Source organism: Hemitrygon akajei, chromosome 14, assembly GCF_048418815.1.
Source record: "Hemitrygon akajei chromosome 14, sHemAka1.3, whole genome shotgun sequence".
Classification (NCBI taxonomy): Eukaryota; Metazoa; Chordata; class Chondrichthyes; order Myliobatiformes; family Dasyatidae; genus Hemitrygon; species Hemitrygon akajei.
In genome coordinates this window covers 72,876,721-72,891,275 of record NC_133137.1, presented here as the reverse complement: position 1 = coordinate 72,891,275, position 14,555 = coordinate 72,876,721, and the positions used below count along the sequence as shown (strand labels likewise).

The following is a 14,555-nucleotide window of genomic DNA, read 5'->3' as shown; positions in this document are numbered from 1 at the left end:
CACCTGCTTAGCCCCCCGATCAGGGTCACGTGAGGCCATGGGAGCAGGTGGTGGATGGTCGTATGAGAACCTGCTGCATATCACAAGTCCTGGTTATGCAATGACTGACACCAGGCAGACAATCTCTGAAGGCTCTTGATAATGGCTGGGGTCACCTGTCTTGTAAACACACTGCCCAAAAGAAGGCAATGGCAAACCACTTCTCTAGAGAAATTTGCTAAAGACAAATTTCATCATTGTCATGATTCGTGGCAAGACCATCATTGCCACATCATACAACATGGCACAAAACCATCTAACAAATTTGCTGTGACTTCCTAGTGACTGGCAGAGAAGTTGTAATTGGGAAGGAGTTCTTTCTACATCTGTTTTGTGTTCAATTATGAACAGGGAAAAAATAATTATCATTTTGAAACTACATGAAAGAATAAAAGAAACAATATTAGTACACAATAATATTCAGTTAAATGTTGAAGAATATCTTTATGGTGCAGCCAGACATGGTGAATCCCAAATTAAATGCCTACATTTCCCAATCAATTCCTTTAAATTGAATGAAATTATCCCATGTTACTGCAGTGATAAATTAGAAAATAATTCTCTATGGTTTACCCTTTTGTACCACAATTCATGGATTGTGGGGAGCAGTATTTATTTTGATAATATATTAAACTGTATGCTGATTATGATAGGTTTGTTTAACCTTATGACAAGTATGAAAGCACTCGAATCCCACTTGTGAGAGTTACTCGGCTATCACAGCATTAAAAGGCAAATGGAACAGGAGCAGCCTTTAGAGAATTTCCCATCATTTGATAGGATAGGGCCGATCCAACTTTACTCAGATATTCTTCAGTCACCCTCTCCTTAATGATTCGTTACTGATTAAGAATCTGTTTCAGCTTTGAATATATTCAAGGATTCTACTACCACAGTTTTCTCAGACAAGGAATTCCAAACACTTGTAACATTTTGATCCCCTTCTTAAATGGGCATCCCCTTCTTCTGATTTTGTGCCTTCTGTTCATGAACTCTCCTATGAGAGGAAACATCCTCATAGCACTTAACCTGTTAAGCCTTATACAGTACTGTGCAAAAGTCTTCTGTGTGTATATATATATATATATATATATATATATAGAGCTAGGGTTACTGAGACTTTTGCACAGTACTGTATTTGTCGTCGTGGAGCGGAGAGCGAATTTGTAAATTTGATGGGAACAAAGGATGCTGGGAATGGTGAGAGTGGTGTGCCACAGGAGGGGTGTGAGACAGTTGGCGGGGGGTGGTGCGGGTGCAGACACACCCAGCTCTGAGTAACCAGTCAAGGTAATTTGATTCCAAACAATTGGTTTATTGATCATTACAGAATGTCTCTCTGGTACTTTGTACTTCCCCCACCCCCTCACCCTTTCCCTTTTCCCAACCATGATTCCCCTCTCCCTGCCCCTTCCCACTCTCAGTCCACAATAGAGACCCATATCAGAATCAGGTTTATCATCACTCACATATGTCATGAAATTTGTTTTTATTTGTGGTAGCAGTGCAGTGTAATACATAAAATTACTACAGTACCGTGCAAATGTAGGCACCCTAGCTATATACAGTATATTTGTCTAGGACTTTTGTACAGTACTGTATGTTCAAGCATACAATAGGGATATTGTTATAAACTCCAGTGAGCACAAACTCAGTGTGTTCAATTTCACCTGATATGATGCTCCCTCCATTTATCCTCGCCTCATCCTCGAGAAACCTCCCTGAACTGCCTCCAAGGATTTCTGCTCTCTCCTTTTCGGTTGTTATTTTAATCAGTGCAGACTGTCTCTGCAGCCTGCAAATAACAAACCATACAGCGCGAGATTGAACTGAACTTAGCTGAATTGAATATGCCTGGACTCTTTTGATGACTCTTCGGTATGGTGTTTTGTATTCGGTGTTTTTCATTTTTGTTGCCGTTTGCATGAGTTGTCCTTTCTTTTTGGTCGTTGAGGGTTTGATGTTTTTCTTTGAACCGATCTTATGGTTTTCTTTGTTTTGTGGCTATCTGTGGAAAATCAAATCTCAGGGTTGTATACTGCACACATACTTTGATCCTTTGAATCTTTGAAAGTGAAAATATTGAGACCTTACGACTAAGATATTTGCTGACTTGTTACTTACCAACTTCAGCATTTAGATGGTGAACTGATAGAGAAAAAAGGAAAACCTTTATGAAATTTGCCTGATAGTCAGTGTAAGGTAGGGTCTATTGAGAAAGCCAAGTCTATACTGTGTTGCTTTTTTATAATGACAAATACAACATAAATATTGTGGTAAAATGGTGAGATCAGTCTAGGTCAGGGGCTCCCAACTTGGGCTTCACGGGATCTTTGCTTTATCATATTGCTCCATGGCATAATTCAGGTTGGGAACTCCTGGTCTAGATTATTAGTTGCACTGGCACTTTAAGCAGCCAAAAACAGTGATTCAGTTCTTGAGTTTCACTGCTCCTCAGAATTTGTTACATTTCATGGCAATTTTCTTTCAAATAACTGTTGGCTATCAGTAGGAGTGAGCATAACTTCACTCCATATCTCAACCCCAATTTGCCACATGCTGAGTGCCTACATCTGAGAGGATATTTACCTTCAGATATCCGCAGCTAAGTGCAGCAAGTCATAGATGATGACCATTCAATTTCTCATCAATAACGTAAGTGCCAATGTGTGCAGCCAATGCAACATGGCTTTTGAAATTGAGATGGTATTGTTCAATATGCAACAGAGACATCAGTCGGAATGAAAAATGGAGCTATTCAGGATAGGCTGCTTTTTGGAACGCAACCTGAGCTGGCTCCACTTTGAGAAGTTAGCGGTTCCTGATGTTGAGTTATGCCCGACATTGTACATAGAAGAACATTCACCCAACATAAAGAATTCATTAGCCATTGGATTTTATTTTTGCAAACTAAATATGATACTGATGTGCTAAAATGTAAGTTCCAGATTTTGTCTCTTCATTGGGAATAATATTTGATTTTCATATCATCAAAAACCAGCAATGTTAAACCAATGTAAGGTCCTTTTATCAGAGCAAACTATCAAATTGCAATGCATTAGTTATCAGTACTTTTTATGATTGCAAAGAAATCTACTACAGCCCAAAGCAAAAAGTCAAGGCATTAACTTCAGGTCAGCCATTACTCACACTATTAAATCTCTGGACTGTCAGCTTCTATTCTTGAAGGTGAAATCACCGGGCAATCAGGCCACTTGAAGCTTTGCTTCTTGTGTTATCTATAACAGGGAAGCTGATGAATGAGTTGACTATGCTCAAGCATACATACAATAGGAATATCAGTCTCACGATAACTGCCCCTGCTGAAGACTTCCAAACTATTGAATGAGTCTTTCTGAAGCACAAAAGTTTTTCACTCAGAGGTTCTTTGGTCTTTAAAAAATGATTGGAATCTGATCTAAATGTAAATGTCCAAGAGAAAGAACTACACAACCTTTGAAAAGCTATATGTGCACAGAGGCTGGAAATCTGAAATAAGAACAAAACAGCAGAAACTGTTGAGCAGGTTAAAATCAAACCTGCTCAGGGTTCCCACCCTGGGGTCCACAGTAAATGGTCAGGGCCCATGGCATAAAAAGCTTGGGAAAATTTTTGTAGTTCTTTATACTTCTGCATTTAAAGGGTGGTCGAACAGAACACATCATAACTCACATAAAATGCTGGAGGAATTTAGCAGGTCAAGCAGCATCTATGGAAAAGAGTAAACAGTCAACGTTTCAGGCTAAGACCCTTCTTCAGGACTTGATGAGGGATGCCTACCCTGAAGAAATTTAAATCTTCCCTTCGACAGGAGTTTAGTGAAACCATTTCTCACTGCTCCCCCTCTGTGCCCTCTGCTGCCCTCCAACTCTTCAAACATGTGCTCACCCAGGCCTGCAACCACAGCCATGTACCCTTCCTGGGAACTTGTCTTCACTGCCATCCTGTGCCACGTGGCTTCCAGGTTTCTCGGTTCAGGCTTCAGGCTTTCTCGGTTTGTACCCACCAAAGACTCAGGTACTCACAATCAGTTGACTGCCTTTCCCCCGCATTCTACGTGGCATCCTTTCTGCCATGCAGAGATACCTGGTTGCCCTGTCGCATCGCTGTCACCATTCTGGAACTCCTCTCTTCTGCCTGCAATGGAACTCTCCGATACTTTATCTTCTGGCAGATTCATGCTTTCAGCTGCCAAAGGAAGTGCCCTAATGTGGGGACCCAGCCCAAAACGTCAACTGTTTAATCATTTCCATAGATGCTGCCTGACCCACTGAGTTCCTCCAGCAATTTGTGTGTGTTGCTTTGGATTTCCAACATCTGCAGATTCCCTCGTGTTTGTCACTTATAATAATGTTGCTGTCCGTATAGCATTCAGAAGGTGATGGATAAGCACCAAATTAAATCTACTGTGTACGTACACAATGCTGGAAGAACTCAACAGGTCAGGCAGCATCCGTGAGAAAAGAATAGCCAACATTTCGGGCCGAGACCCTTCATCAGGAATGAGGGGTCTGATGAAGAGTCTCAGCCCGAAATGTTGGCTACTCTTTTCTCACGGATGCTGCCTGACCTGCTGAGTTCTTCCAGCTTTGTGTACGTATTCTTTGATCCACAGCATCTGCAGTTGTATTTTTGTGTTTTAAATCTACTGTGTGTTGGGTGGACAAGTTGTTCACTGGAAGATATCAAAATGATCCTGAATATGTTAGCACCCCCAAATGTTTCTTTTTTGGGTTTTTTTTTGCGTGTGGGTGGGAGGAGAGGTTGATGTTTCTTTTCTTTGAATGTGTTCCATGGATCTTTGCTTCGTGGCTGTTTGTGCGAAGACAAATCTCAGAGTTATATATCACATACATACATTGATAATGAAAATACTTAGAACCCTTGAATCCTTTGAAACGCTACCTTGTACAGGATTAGCTGAAACATCAGCTTTGCTGTTATAATTGGTTTCAATAGTTCCTGGCTTAAGTGTAAATTCAGCCAATTTCTTCCACCACTACATCTCGTGATGTATGATGGAAAACACTGATGGATCTTTGTCAGTCCATGACAGGATGAAGCTTGACTGCAATGCCCATCATAGTTAGCAGCTATGGCTGCCAATGTTCACACACAAACAATACTTAGGCAATTTCCAGAATGGGCTTATACTCTACTATAGAATTACTTGCCAACGTGCATGATTGTTTAGAACAGGCGTTCCCAACCTGGGATCCACATACCCCTCAATTAATGGTAAAGGTCCATGGCATAAAAAGGTTGGAAACCCCTGGCTCAGAAGAGCTAATAAAGCAGTAGAACTATGTTTTGGAAAAGAAGAAAAAACAAGAAGTAATTAAAGGAAGAAGATTGATAATGGACATGCAATACACTGAGATATTTAAGAGGTTTGAAAATGTTTAATTATTGAAGAAGTTTCAGTGATCACAAGCAGACTAAAATACACACTTGATTTATCCACCTTGTGTTGGGTAATCAGACAGTGCTCTATAATTGCACTGAAAAGGGTAGAAGAAATGTCTACTAATGTGAAGCAGAAGCCTCAAGAGTTTATGTAAATTGTAATTAAGACAGAAAGTCTTAATTTATTTCAATGGCTTCATAACCAAAGTTTTCATTACAGATTGCACTGGACAACAAAGATTTGGCATCCTGAATACCTTTGTGTGTATCTTATGGATTTTGGGCTGCCAATAATGAAAATCACCATGAAATTTCCCTACTGCACACCCTTTAAAAAAAATCTCTGATATTTGATATTCTGTTTCATAATTCAAGTCAGAATAACTGATGCCAAAATTAAGGAAAGCATTTTTGTTGGTCCAAAAAGCAAACAGATCATTAATGGCAAGCACTTAAAGAACTTCTAGAGGGACCGAAGAAAATCGCATGGAAGGCACACAAGGTGGGGGGCGTTGTTGCTGAAAATTTCCTTGGCAAATACAGAACACCAAACCATGTGCAGCTGGTTGACAACATTCTTCAAGCATACAAAACCATGAAGTGCTATTAAAGATTCATTATCTGCATTCCCATTTAGACTTCTTCCCTGCAAACCCTGACACAGTCAGTGACGAGCACGGTGAAAGGTTTCACCAGGATGGTGCAGTCATAGAGCAACAGTGTCAGGGCAATTGGAATCCATCAATGCTGGCTGATTATTGTTGGACACTTAAGTGAGAAGCCTCAGACATGGAGTACAAATGAAAATCATCAACAAAACATTTTTAGCTTAGTTGAACTATTGCAACGTGCCAGCACCATTATGCAATTACCGTAGATTCCGGACTACAGAGCGCACCTGATTAAAAGCCGCTGGCTCTAATTTTAGAACGAAAATCAATTTTTTACTTGTACAGGCCGCACCGGATTTTAGGCCGCACCGGATTTTCGGCCGCAGGTGTCCCACGTTGTAATATGAGATATTTACACAGAAAGATATTACACGTGAGGATTTTTTAACTTTTAATTAAATCCATATGGTAACATAAACAAATACATATTGCAAATGCTTTTTTTCGAACCGTGCCTGTAACGCGGCTACTTTTAAATATACGTTGCGTATACTTTTTTACTGAACAACATTCCAATATCTCCTAACGACTGGTAAAAAATATATATACTGCAGCCTACCAGGAAAAGTTATTGATCGCCTTTAACTTAAAAGCAGCGTTCGCTCAGATCCAATGCCGCTCGCGTAATGCGCTCCCCCCCTCCTTCCCGTTTATCGCAAACGGCATTTTTCCCACAAGACGCAGCGAAACCGGGTGTGACGTCATAGCATCCCGCGATGTAGTACAGAAAACAAATATAGTTAAAACACTTCTAACTTTAACTAGAAAATGAATTACTAAGCGAAAATATTATAAACTAAATAACTGCCATAAAGGCAGCACAATGCTTTTCTTCGAGTGTTTTCCATGTTGATGAGGGTGAGTACAAATGACTGATTTACAATAATTTAATTGTGAAAGTGCGCTTGATTTATCGTACAATTTCATTGGACCTCTGTGAACTACTCATCAATTTTATTGGTCTACTGTTACGAGGCAAAATGTTTTTGGCGGCAAGAAAAAAATCATGCATTAGCTGCACCGTATTAAAGGCCGCAGAGTTCAAAACTGTTCAAAATGTGGGAAAAAAGTAGCGGCTTATAATCCGACATCTACAGTAAATGTATTATATTCAATAAAAGCTACTTTCTTGTTTCTCCAAATTTCTACATAATACAAGTAGTCTAAAATTATATTTGTGTTCAGCTTCAAATGCTCTATCCTAAACAAAAAAAAATTCTGAAGAAGCAACACTTTTGAAAAAAATGTGTTGTCCAGTGTTGTCTGCTTTATAGAAACTATCAGCCATCAAATGGGGAAACCAAAAAATATGTTCAATATTTTAAGTGCTCTTCAAGATTATGAAAATAAATTGGGTTCCTCATGAATCAGGCTTCTTTCCACCATCTCTGGTTCCTCGGGACCCTCCTGACTACATCAAGAAACAGATGAGTTTTCTTTTTTTGCTAAATTCCAAAATACATCTGAATTTTTTCAACAGCAAATCCATAAGAAACCAAACAAAACAGCTTCCAATAACAATGTCATTGATGCTATGCTGTCCTTTTCAAAGCGTATCAACATGCATCGTTAAATGGAATACAATGTCACAATGAAGCCAATTTATGGCTACAGCTTGAAAAGAATTAAATGCCTGTTAAACTTCTACAGAACAAAAGGAAGCAACATTTCCATAGAAAAAAATAAAATTTATTCTGGGCATCAAAGCTGCATGAAACACTTAGAAAAGTAATGAAAGGCTTGGGCCAGTCATCATAGATCTTCAATGCACTACTTTGAATTGTTTTTATGAAACACCACACATTCAACCACTGTGTGTTAAAAGCTCAATTCAGAAATTATGATACTGAAAAAAATACATCCTCTTTTTGGATTTGTAACCAAGAATATCAAAGTAATTTTCAAAGTACTGTAATGTAGATACTACAGATTTTACTCTCTAGAAAGAGCTACTGTGGAAAAATGTTTTAATATTTTTGCCACCATAGATACGTCCAGTATTTTGTGTTATTTCAAAGCATGGACAGATATAATGTATGATGCATTTACTACTGCATTATGTCCCCAAGCAAAGTGCACTTTATTTAAATATGCTCACTGTGTACCTCAATGACTGTCCATACATACAAGGCCATAGAGCTGTCAAGCAGCACGTAGCAGACCAACAAAATCCACCAAATGCAAACAGCAGTTGACCAACAAGATCCTCCATGAGCAAACAGCAACTGATCCAGAGCCCATCTTAACCAACCAAGACTGACCAAATCCCAGCAGAGAAAAATCACTAAGTCCTGACCACTAATAACCAGCAACTAATGGTAATTACCAAATTACCACAGGCAATTACCAAAATTCAGCTTGTAGCCAAAAGTGTGAAGATAGAAATTAATGCTTGATCACCAATGCTAAACAGGCACTATTAGCATTTATCACTTTTGATCTACCCTCCGGATAGTTTGTTCTATGAACATTACATTGATAAATTATGACCTCCTTTGCCTGCAGGTGCCCCTCATCACCCATTCCCTTGCCAGTATGGTCAGAGTGTTTGGAACCTGGTGCTGGATGTCGTTGTAAGGAGAGGGGGTTAGGTGCATGGATCCAGAGATATCAGATTCTGTGGTAATTGGAGAGGAGACAGTGAACAAAAGAATACATAGATTCTTGCAAATCCAGAGCCTGCATCACTGCTAGCTCATACAAAAGCAATTCCTTGTTCTAATGACATTATGAAACTGTGCAAAAGAGCAGAAGAAATAGAATATCTACACAATGTGTTCAAAATTGGGATATGTCTCCATATATTAAAAGCCAAAATCTGTTCTTTTCTAGTGAGTCAATTGTAAAGTACAAAATGTATGGTTAAGGTTAATGACAAAAGAGATTAAAAAATTGGAAAGTGTTTTTTGCATTATGGAATAGTCTGCCAAAAGTGCCACTTAAAATGGAAAGGCATATTAATATTGACAAAAGAATATGTTTAACTGCATAACCACATTCACAGTTCTGAGTTGAAAGATTGGGCTCTTTCTATGTTCAACAACTTTGATTCTTCTCAAACCCCTTTAAATAAAAGTAGCCTGATGTACCAGTCCTGCCATTTTGTCTCAGGAAATCTCAGCCCATTAACGGAAAAAGTGACTAGGTACAGTATTGTGGAAAAGTTTCAGGTTACATCATTGGCCTTGGACCTCACCTCACAGACTACCTCCAGAAATACAGATAGAATGCTATAATACTGAATGAAACTTGTGTACACCCTGCTGAACAATATCAGTGTCATGCCTTAGCATAATATTGTTCCTATTTTAAAGCTTGCCTGAACGTTTTCCAATGGATTTTGTATCTGGTACTCAAAATAAAAGTAATTTTATACTAGTCTGCTTTTTGAAAAGTAAGAGCAACCATTTTCAGAAAGAAAAAAATAGCTTAAGTTATTGATAAAGAAATCCAAATAGAATTAGTTGTCTTTTTTTTAACTGATAAAGAACACAAACACTCTTTTTAGACAACTCTAATTAACCGTTCACGGAATACAGTGTATATTATGACCTTCAAATCATGACAAACAACAACTTGAAGTGGTTTTAGCTGCAGAAGATCTAGTTTTCTATTTGTCATTGACAATAACATGTCTTCTACAAAACAACATTATGCTCTGGGTTCCCATCTTATGTCTTCTCAAGTTGAAACAAATAGGCTCACTCTGCATTTTCTTTTCTTCATCCGAACAAATATCAATTTCTATTAAATACAGTAGAAAATAATAGAAGTGTCCTTTTGCAAACCTTATTTTTCTTTATATAGACCAAAGAAGCAATAATAATAATAATAACAATGGATATACTACCACAAGATAAACAAGCAAGAACAACTTACTAAAGAGATATAACCATTCCAAACACACATAACATACAGAAATCAGTAAGTGAAAAACACCAGAAATATGCTGAATTAAAAGAGGAAATTGAAAGACTATGGAACATGAAAAGGGTATATGTTATCCCAATTGTAAGATCTACACTGGTATCACTGCACAATAGCATTAACCAATAAGGCCTACACAGCAATACTTATGTAAGTCTCCAGAAAGTCACTCTACCAAACACCACTTCAAGAGTCCAAAAGTTCCAAGCAATTGAGAAATGAGTGTGGCTTGGCTCTGCCCATACCTCAGGTTTTACTAACTTGAGCTGAGGTAAAAAAAAAAATAATATTAATAATATATAAGCTTCAATTACTTACCATCCACACAGGCTGGTTTTGCTCTTGTTGTGCCGGCAATCTGCCCCTTTTTACATGCACACCTAGCAGTTTGTCTGGCTATAGTCCTTCGTGGTTGACTGCTATCTTTGTCCAGGGTGACTATCTCACAAGTGCCTGCAGCAAGTTGACCTGAGAGGAAAAAAAAATACACACACCTGGTATTATTGTGTGCATGGCAACAGAACAACAAGCAACAGAATCACATCTTTTGAACACTATTAAATTGGTTAGATAAATACATAGGCAAAACAAAGCTTGAAAATTATTTAAATAATCTGCACACAGATAAATCATAGAGGCAAGCGATCACAGAAAGAAGTGACTTCTTGGCCTTTCAAGCTTGCTCAACCATGCAATAAGTTGTCAGCTAATTGTCTTCCTCAATACAAAATACTAAGTACAAAACAATACTAACGGAGTGGCACAGTAACCTAGTGGTTAGAACAACGCTTTACAGTACCAGCGACCTGAACTCAATTCCCGCCGCTGCCTGTAAGGAGTTGGTACGCTCTCCCTGTGACCAGATGGGTTTCCTCCAGGGGCTCCAGTTTCCTCCCAATGTCCAAAGAACTGCTGGTTGGTAGGCTAATTGCTCATTGTAAATTATCCTGTGATTAGGCTAGGATTAAATCAGAGGATTTCTGGGTGATATGGCTCAAAAGGCCAATTCCACACTGTCTCAAATAAGTTAAATAAGTAATTCAATACTGTATTCCAATGTTCTCTCCTTTTTTTCATGTTGCTATTTGTGTCTAGAAAGTCCATCAAAACCATATTCAGTTAAAAGGTATCTATACACTCTTTAGTAGCTAATTCCACTCCTCAAGGATTCTCAACCTTTTTTATGCCATTGACCCTTATCATTAACCGAGGGGACCATGGATGCCAGTATGGGACCCCCCCCCCCCAGGCCAATAAAGCAAAGAACACAAAAGAGATCCATTGATCTATTGTTTTCCTGCTGTCTGTCAGGTACATTTCTACACTATTCACAGTAAACAGCACTTAGCCCATTTTTCTGGGCCGTGTATTTTAACTGGCTGTATCACTGTCTGGTATGGGAGTCTACTGCACAGGATCAAAGTAAGCTGCAGAGAATTGTAAGCTCAGTCAGCTTCATCATGAGCACTAGCCTTCATAGTATCCAGGACATTTTCAAGGAATGATGCCTCAAAAAGGCGGCATCTATCATTCAGGACCCCCATCACCCAGGTTATTCATTGCTACCATCAGCAAGCACACACTCAATAACTCAGGGACAGTTTCTTCCCCTCTGCCATCTGATCTCCGAATGGACATTGAACCCAGAAACATTACCTCACTAGGTTTTAATTTCTATTTTTGCATTATTTATTTAATTCAACTATTTAACATATATACTTACTGAAATCCACTTTTTTCTATTATTATGCAGTGCATAGTACTGCTGCTGCATAACAGCAAGTTTCATTATATGCCAGTGATATTAAACCGCATTCTGATTTCAAGTGCATATCTAAATACTTTTAGAATGTTTAGAGAGTTCCTGCCATGTTCTAGGTTCCAGCCACCCACTGGGTGGAATATTCTTCCACAAATCTCCTCTAAACCCCCCGCCCCCTTACCTCAAACCAACTCTCACTGGCTAAAGCATCTAGGAAAGGGAAAGCTTCATCAAATGATACCCTAACTATGCTCCTCAAATTTGTATACCTCCATCAGTTCAGCCTTTAGCCTCTTGAACTATTGGCACCTTGTCAAAGACCTTATTGAAGTCCATAAAGACTATACCACTCCACTGCTTATATCAATACATTGAATTTTCACAGTGGTATCAAAATTAAATTGGATAGATAGGATCTCCCCTGACCAAAACCAACCGCTCATTGATTAATCCTTGCCACTGACATTAATCTCACAGTTTTTTTAATTAACCCCCCTAATTATCTTGCTGATCCCTCCTGCCCTTGAATAAAAGGTACGCTGCCTGCTGACCTTCAGTCATCTGGCAGTGTGACAATGGCCAGAGAAGTTGTGAACATTTCTGTCAAAGATCAAAGAATTGCTAATGCCTCCAAAAGTAGTTAGTTGATTTCTCGTTTCACTCCCAAATTTCCTATTTGCTTTGTCCCAGATATATCGGTTAGTGGTAACACCTCCCCAAGTCCAATGTGTGTTTTATTCATTCGTGACCAACTGTTCGCACAGCAAAGCAGAGCAATGGAGGGATCAGAGTCCCAGAATCTAGATTACAGGCACAGCAAAGGAAAGGTCTGGTTTTTTGTACTTGGCTTGTGGCACAGCAGAACTATCAGAGATGTATCTTGCCTTATACAATATATTCTCCAATAACCCCACTTTGCATTGCTAATGCAAACTGGGAGGCTGGATGAAGCTATATCTCTACCAGAGACTCATCCAGAAAGTCATGAGGCATAGGATCAGTGGAACCTTGGCTGCTTGGATAAAAACTGGCTTACAGGAAGAAAGCAGAGGGTAGTAGTGGAAGGAAAATATTCTGCCTGGAAGTCGGTGACTAGTGGAGAGCTGCAAGGATCTGTCCTGGGACTCCTGCTCTTTCTGCTTTTTATAAATGACCTGAATGAAGAGGCAGAAGGAAGGGTGAGTAAGTTTGCGGATGACATGACGATTGGAGGAGTTGTGGATGGAGCTGTAGGTTGTCGAAGGTTACAAGAGGATATAGACAGGCTGCAGAGTTGGACAGAAAAGTAACAGATGGAGTTCAATCCGGATAAGTGTGAGGTGACACATTTTGAAAGGACAAATCAGAAGGCTGAGTACAGGGTTAATGGTCAGTTACTTAAGAGTGTGGATGAACAGAGGGACCTTGGGGTTCAAATCCATACATCCCTCAAGGTCGTTGCACAGGTTGATAGGATAGTTAAGAAAGCCTATGGGATGCTAGGCTTCATTAATAGGGGGATTGAATTCAAGAGTAGAGAGCTCATATTGGAACCCTACAAATCTCTGGTGAGACCACGCTTAGAATATTGTGTTTAGTTCTGGTCACCTCATTATAGGAAGGATGTGGAAGCTATGGAGAGGGTGCAGAGATTTACCAGGATGTTGCCTGGTTTGGAGAACAAGTCATATGAGGCAAGGATAGCAGAGCTGGGACTTTTCTCTTTGGAGCATAGAAGGATGAGAGGGAACTTGATAGAGGTCTACAAGATTATGAGATAGGGTGGATAGCCAGTACCTGTTTCCCAGGGCACGAATAACAATCATCAGAGGGCATATGTACAAAGTTAATGGAGGGAAGTTTAGGGGAGACATCAGGGGTAAGTTTTTTTACACAGAGGGTTGTGGGTGCCTGGAATGACTTGCCATGGATGGTGGTGGAGGCTAAAACATTTAGGGGTATTTAAGAGCCTCTTGGACAGGTACATGGATGAAAGAAAAATAGAGGGTTACAGAGTAGTGTGAGTTTAGTACTTTTTTTACGGAATATATGGGTCGGCACAACATCAAGGGCTGAAGGGCCTGTACTGTGCTGTAGTATTCTAGTGTTCAAAGGAGGTGTAGAGATTAGGCCTAAGCTGTGTTTTATGTCCTGTGGTCTATGGTCTCTAGCCTAAGCTTTACGTTCTGTGGTCTATGGTCTCTAGCCTAAGCACCACTCGCCTGCAGGTCACACTTGGGCAATGTGTAGCACCTGCTAAGCCCATTGATCAGGGTCACGTGAAGCCATGGGAGAAGGTGGTGGATGCCCGTATGAGCAGCTGGTGCACATCACAGGTCCTGGCTATGTGATTTCTGATGCCAGGCAATCTCTGAAGAGTATTGATGATGGCTGAGGACACCCATCTTGTAACAACACTCAGGAGAAGGCAATGGCAAACCACTTCTATAGAAAAATTTGCCAATAACAATCATGGTCATGGACAGGCCATGATCACCCACGTCATACTACATGGCACATAATGAGTGAATGAAATTGCCATTAGCACTCTCATTTCTTGAAATGAATCCTGTGCACTAGCAAGTTATTTCATAATGTCATTCTTTTTATAGATTGTTCAGTTCCACTTGCAGCCCACCTATCTGCATGAATTATTCCACTGTTATAACACATGGTTATTAGAGTTACTGTCATTTTGCTGTCAGTTTGAACCAGTCAGGTTATTGTCCTCTGACCTCTCTCATTAACAAGCCATTTTTTGCCCACAGAGC

At 39.6% G+C, this 14,555-nt stretch overlaps 1 protein-coding gene across 5 annotated transcripts in view; it reads right to left on the bottom strand.

Moving 5' to 3' along the window:
- tafa5a (TAFA chemokine like family member 5a) overlaps nt 1–14,555 on the bottom strand; it is a 778,752-nt gene that overhangs the window by 362,836 nt on the left and 401,361 nt on the right. For all 5 annotated transcript variants that reach the window (XM_073066373.1, XM_073066370.1, XM_073066372.1 and 2 more), the window contains exon 2: nt 10,362–10,511. In XM_073066373.1, the coding sequence (XP_072922474.1) occupies nt 10,362–10,511 (150 nt within the window). The remainder of the gene's footprint in view (nt 1–10,361; nt 10,512–14,555) is intronic.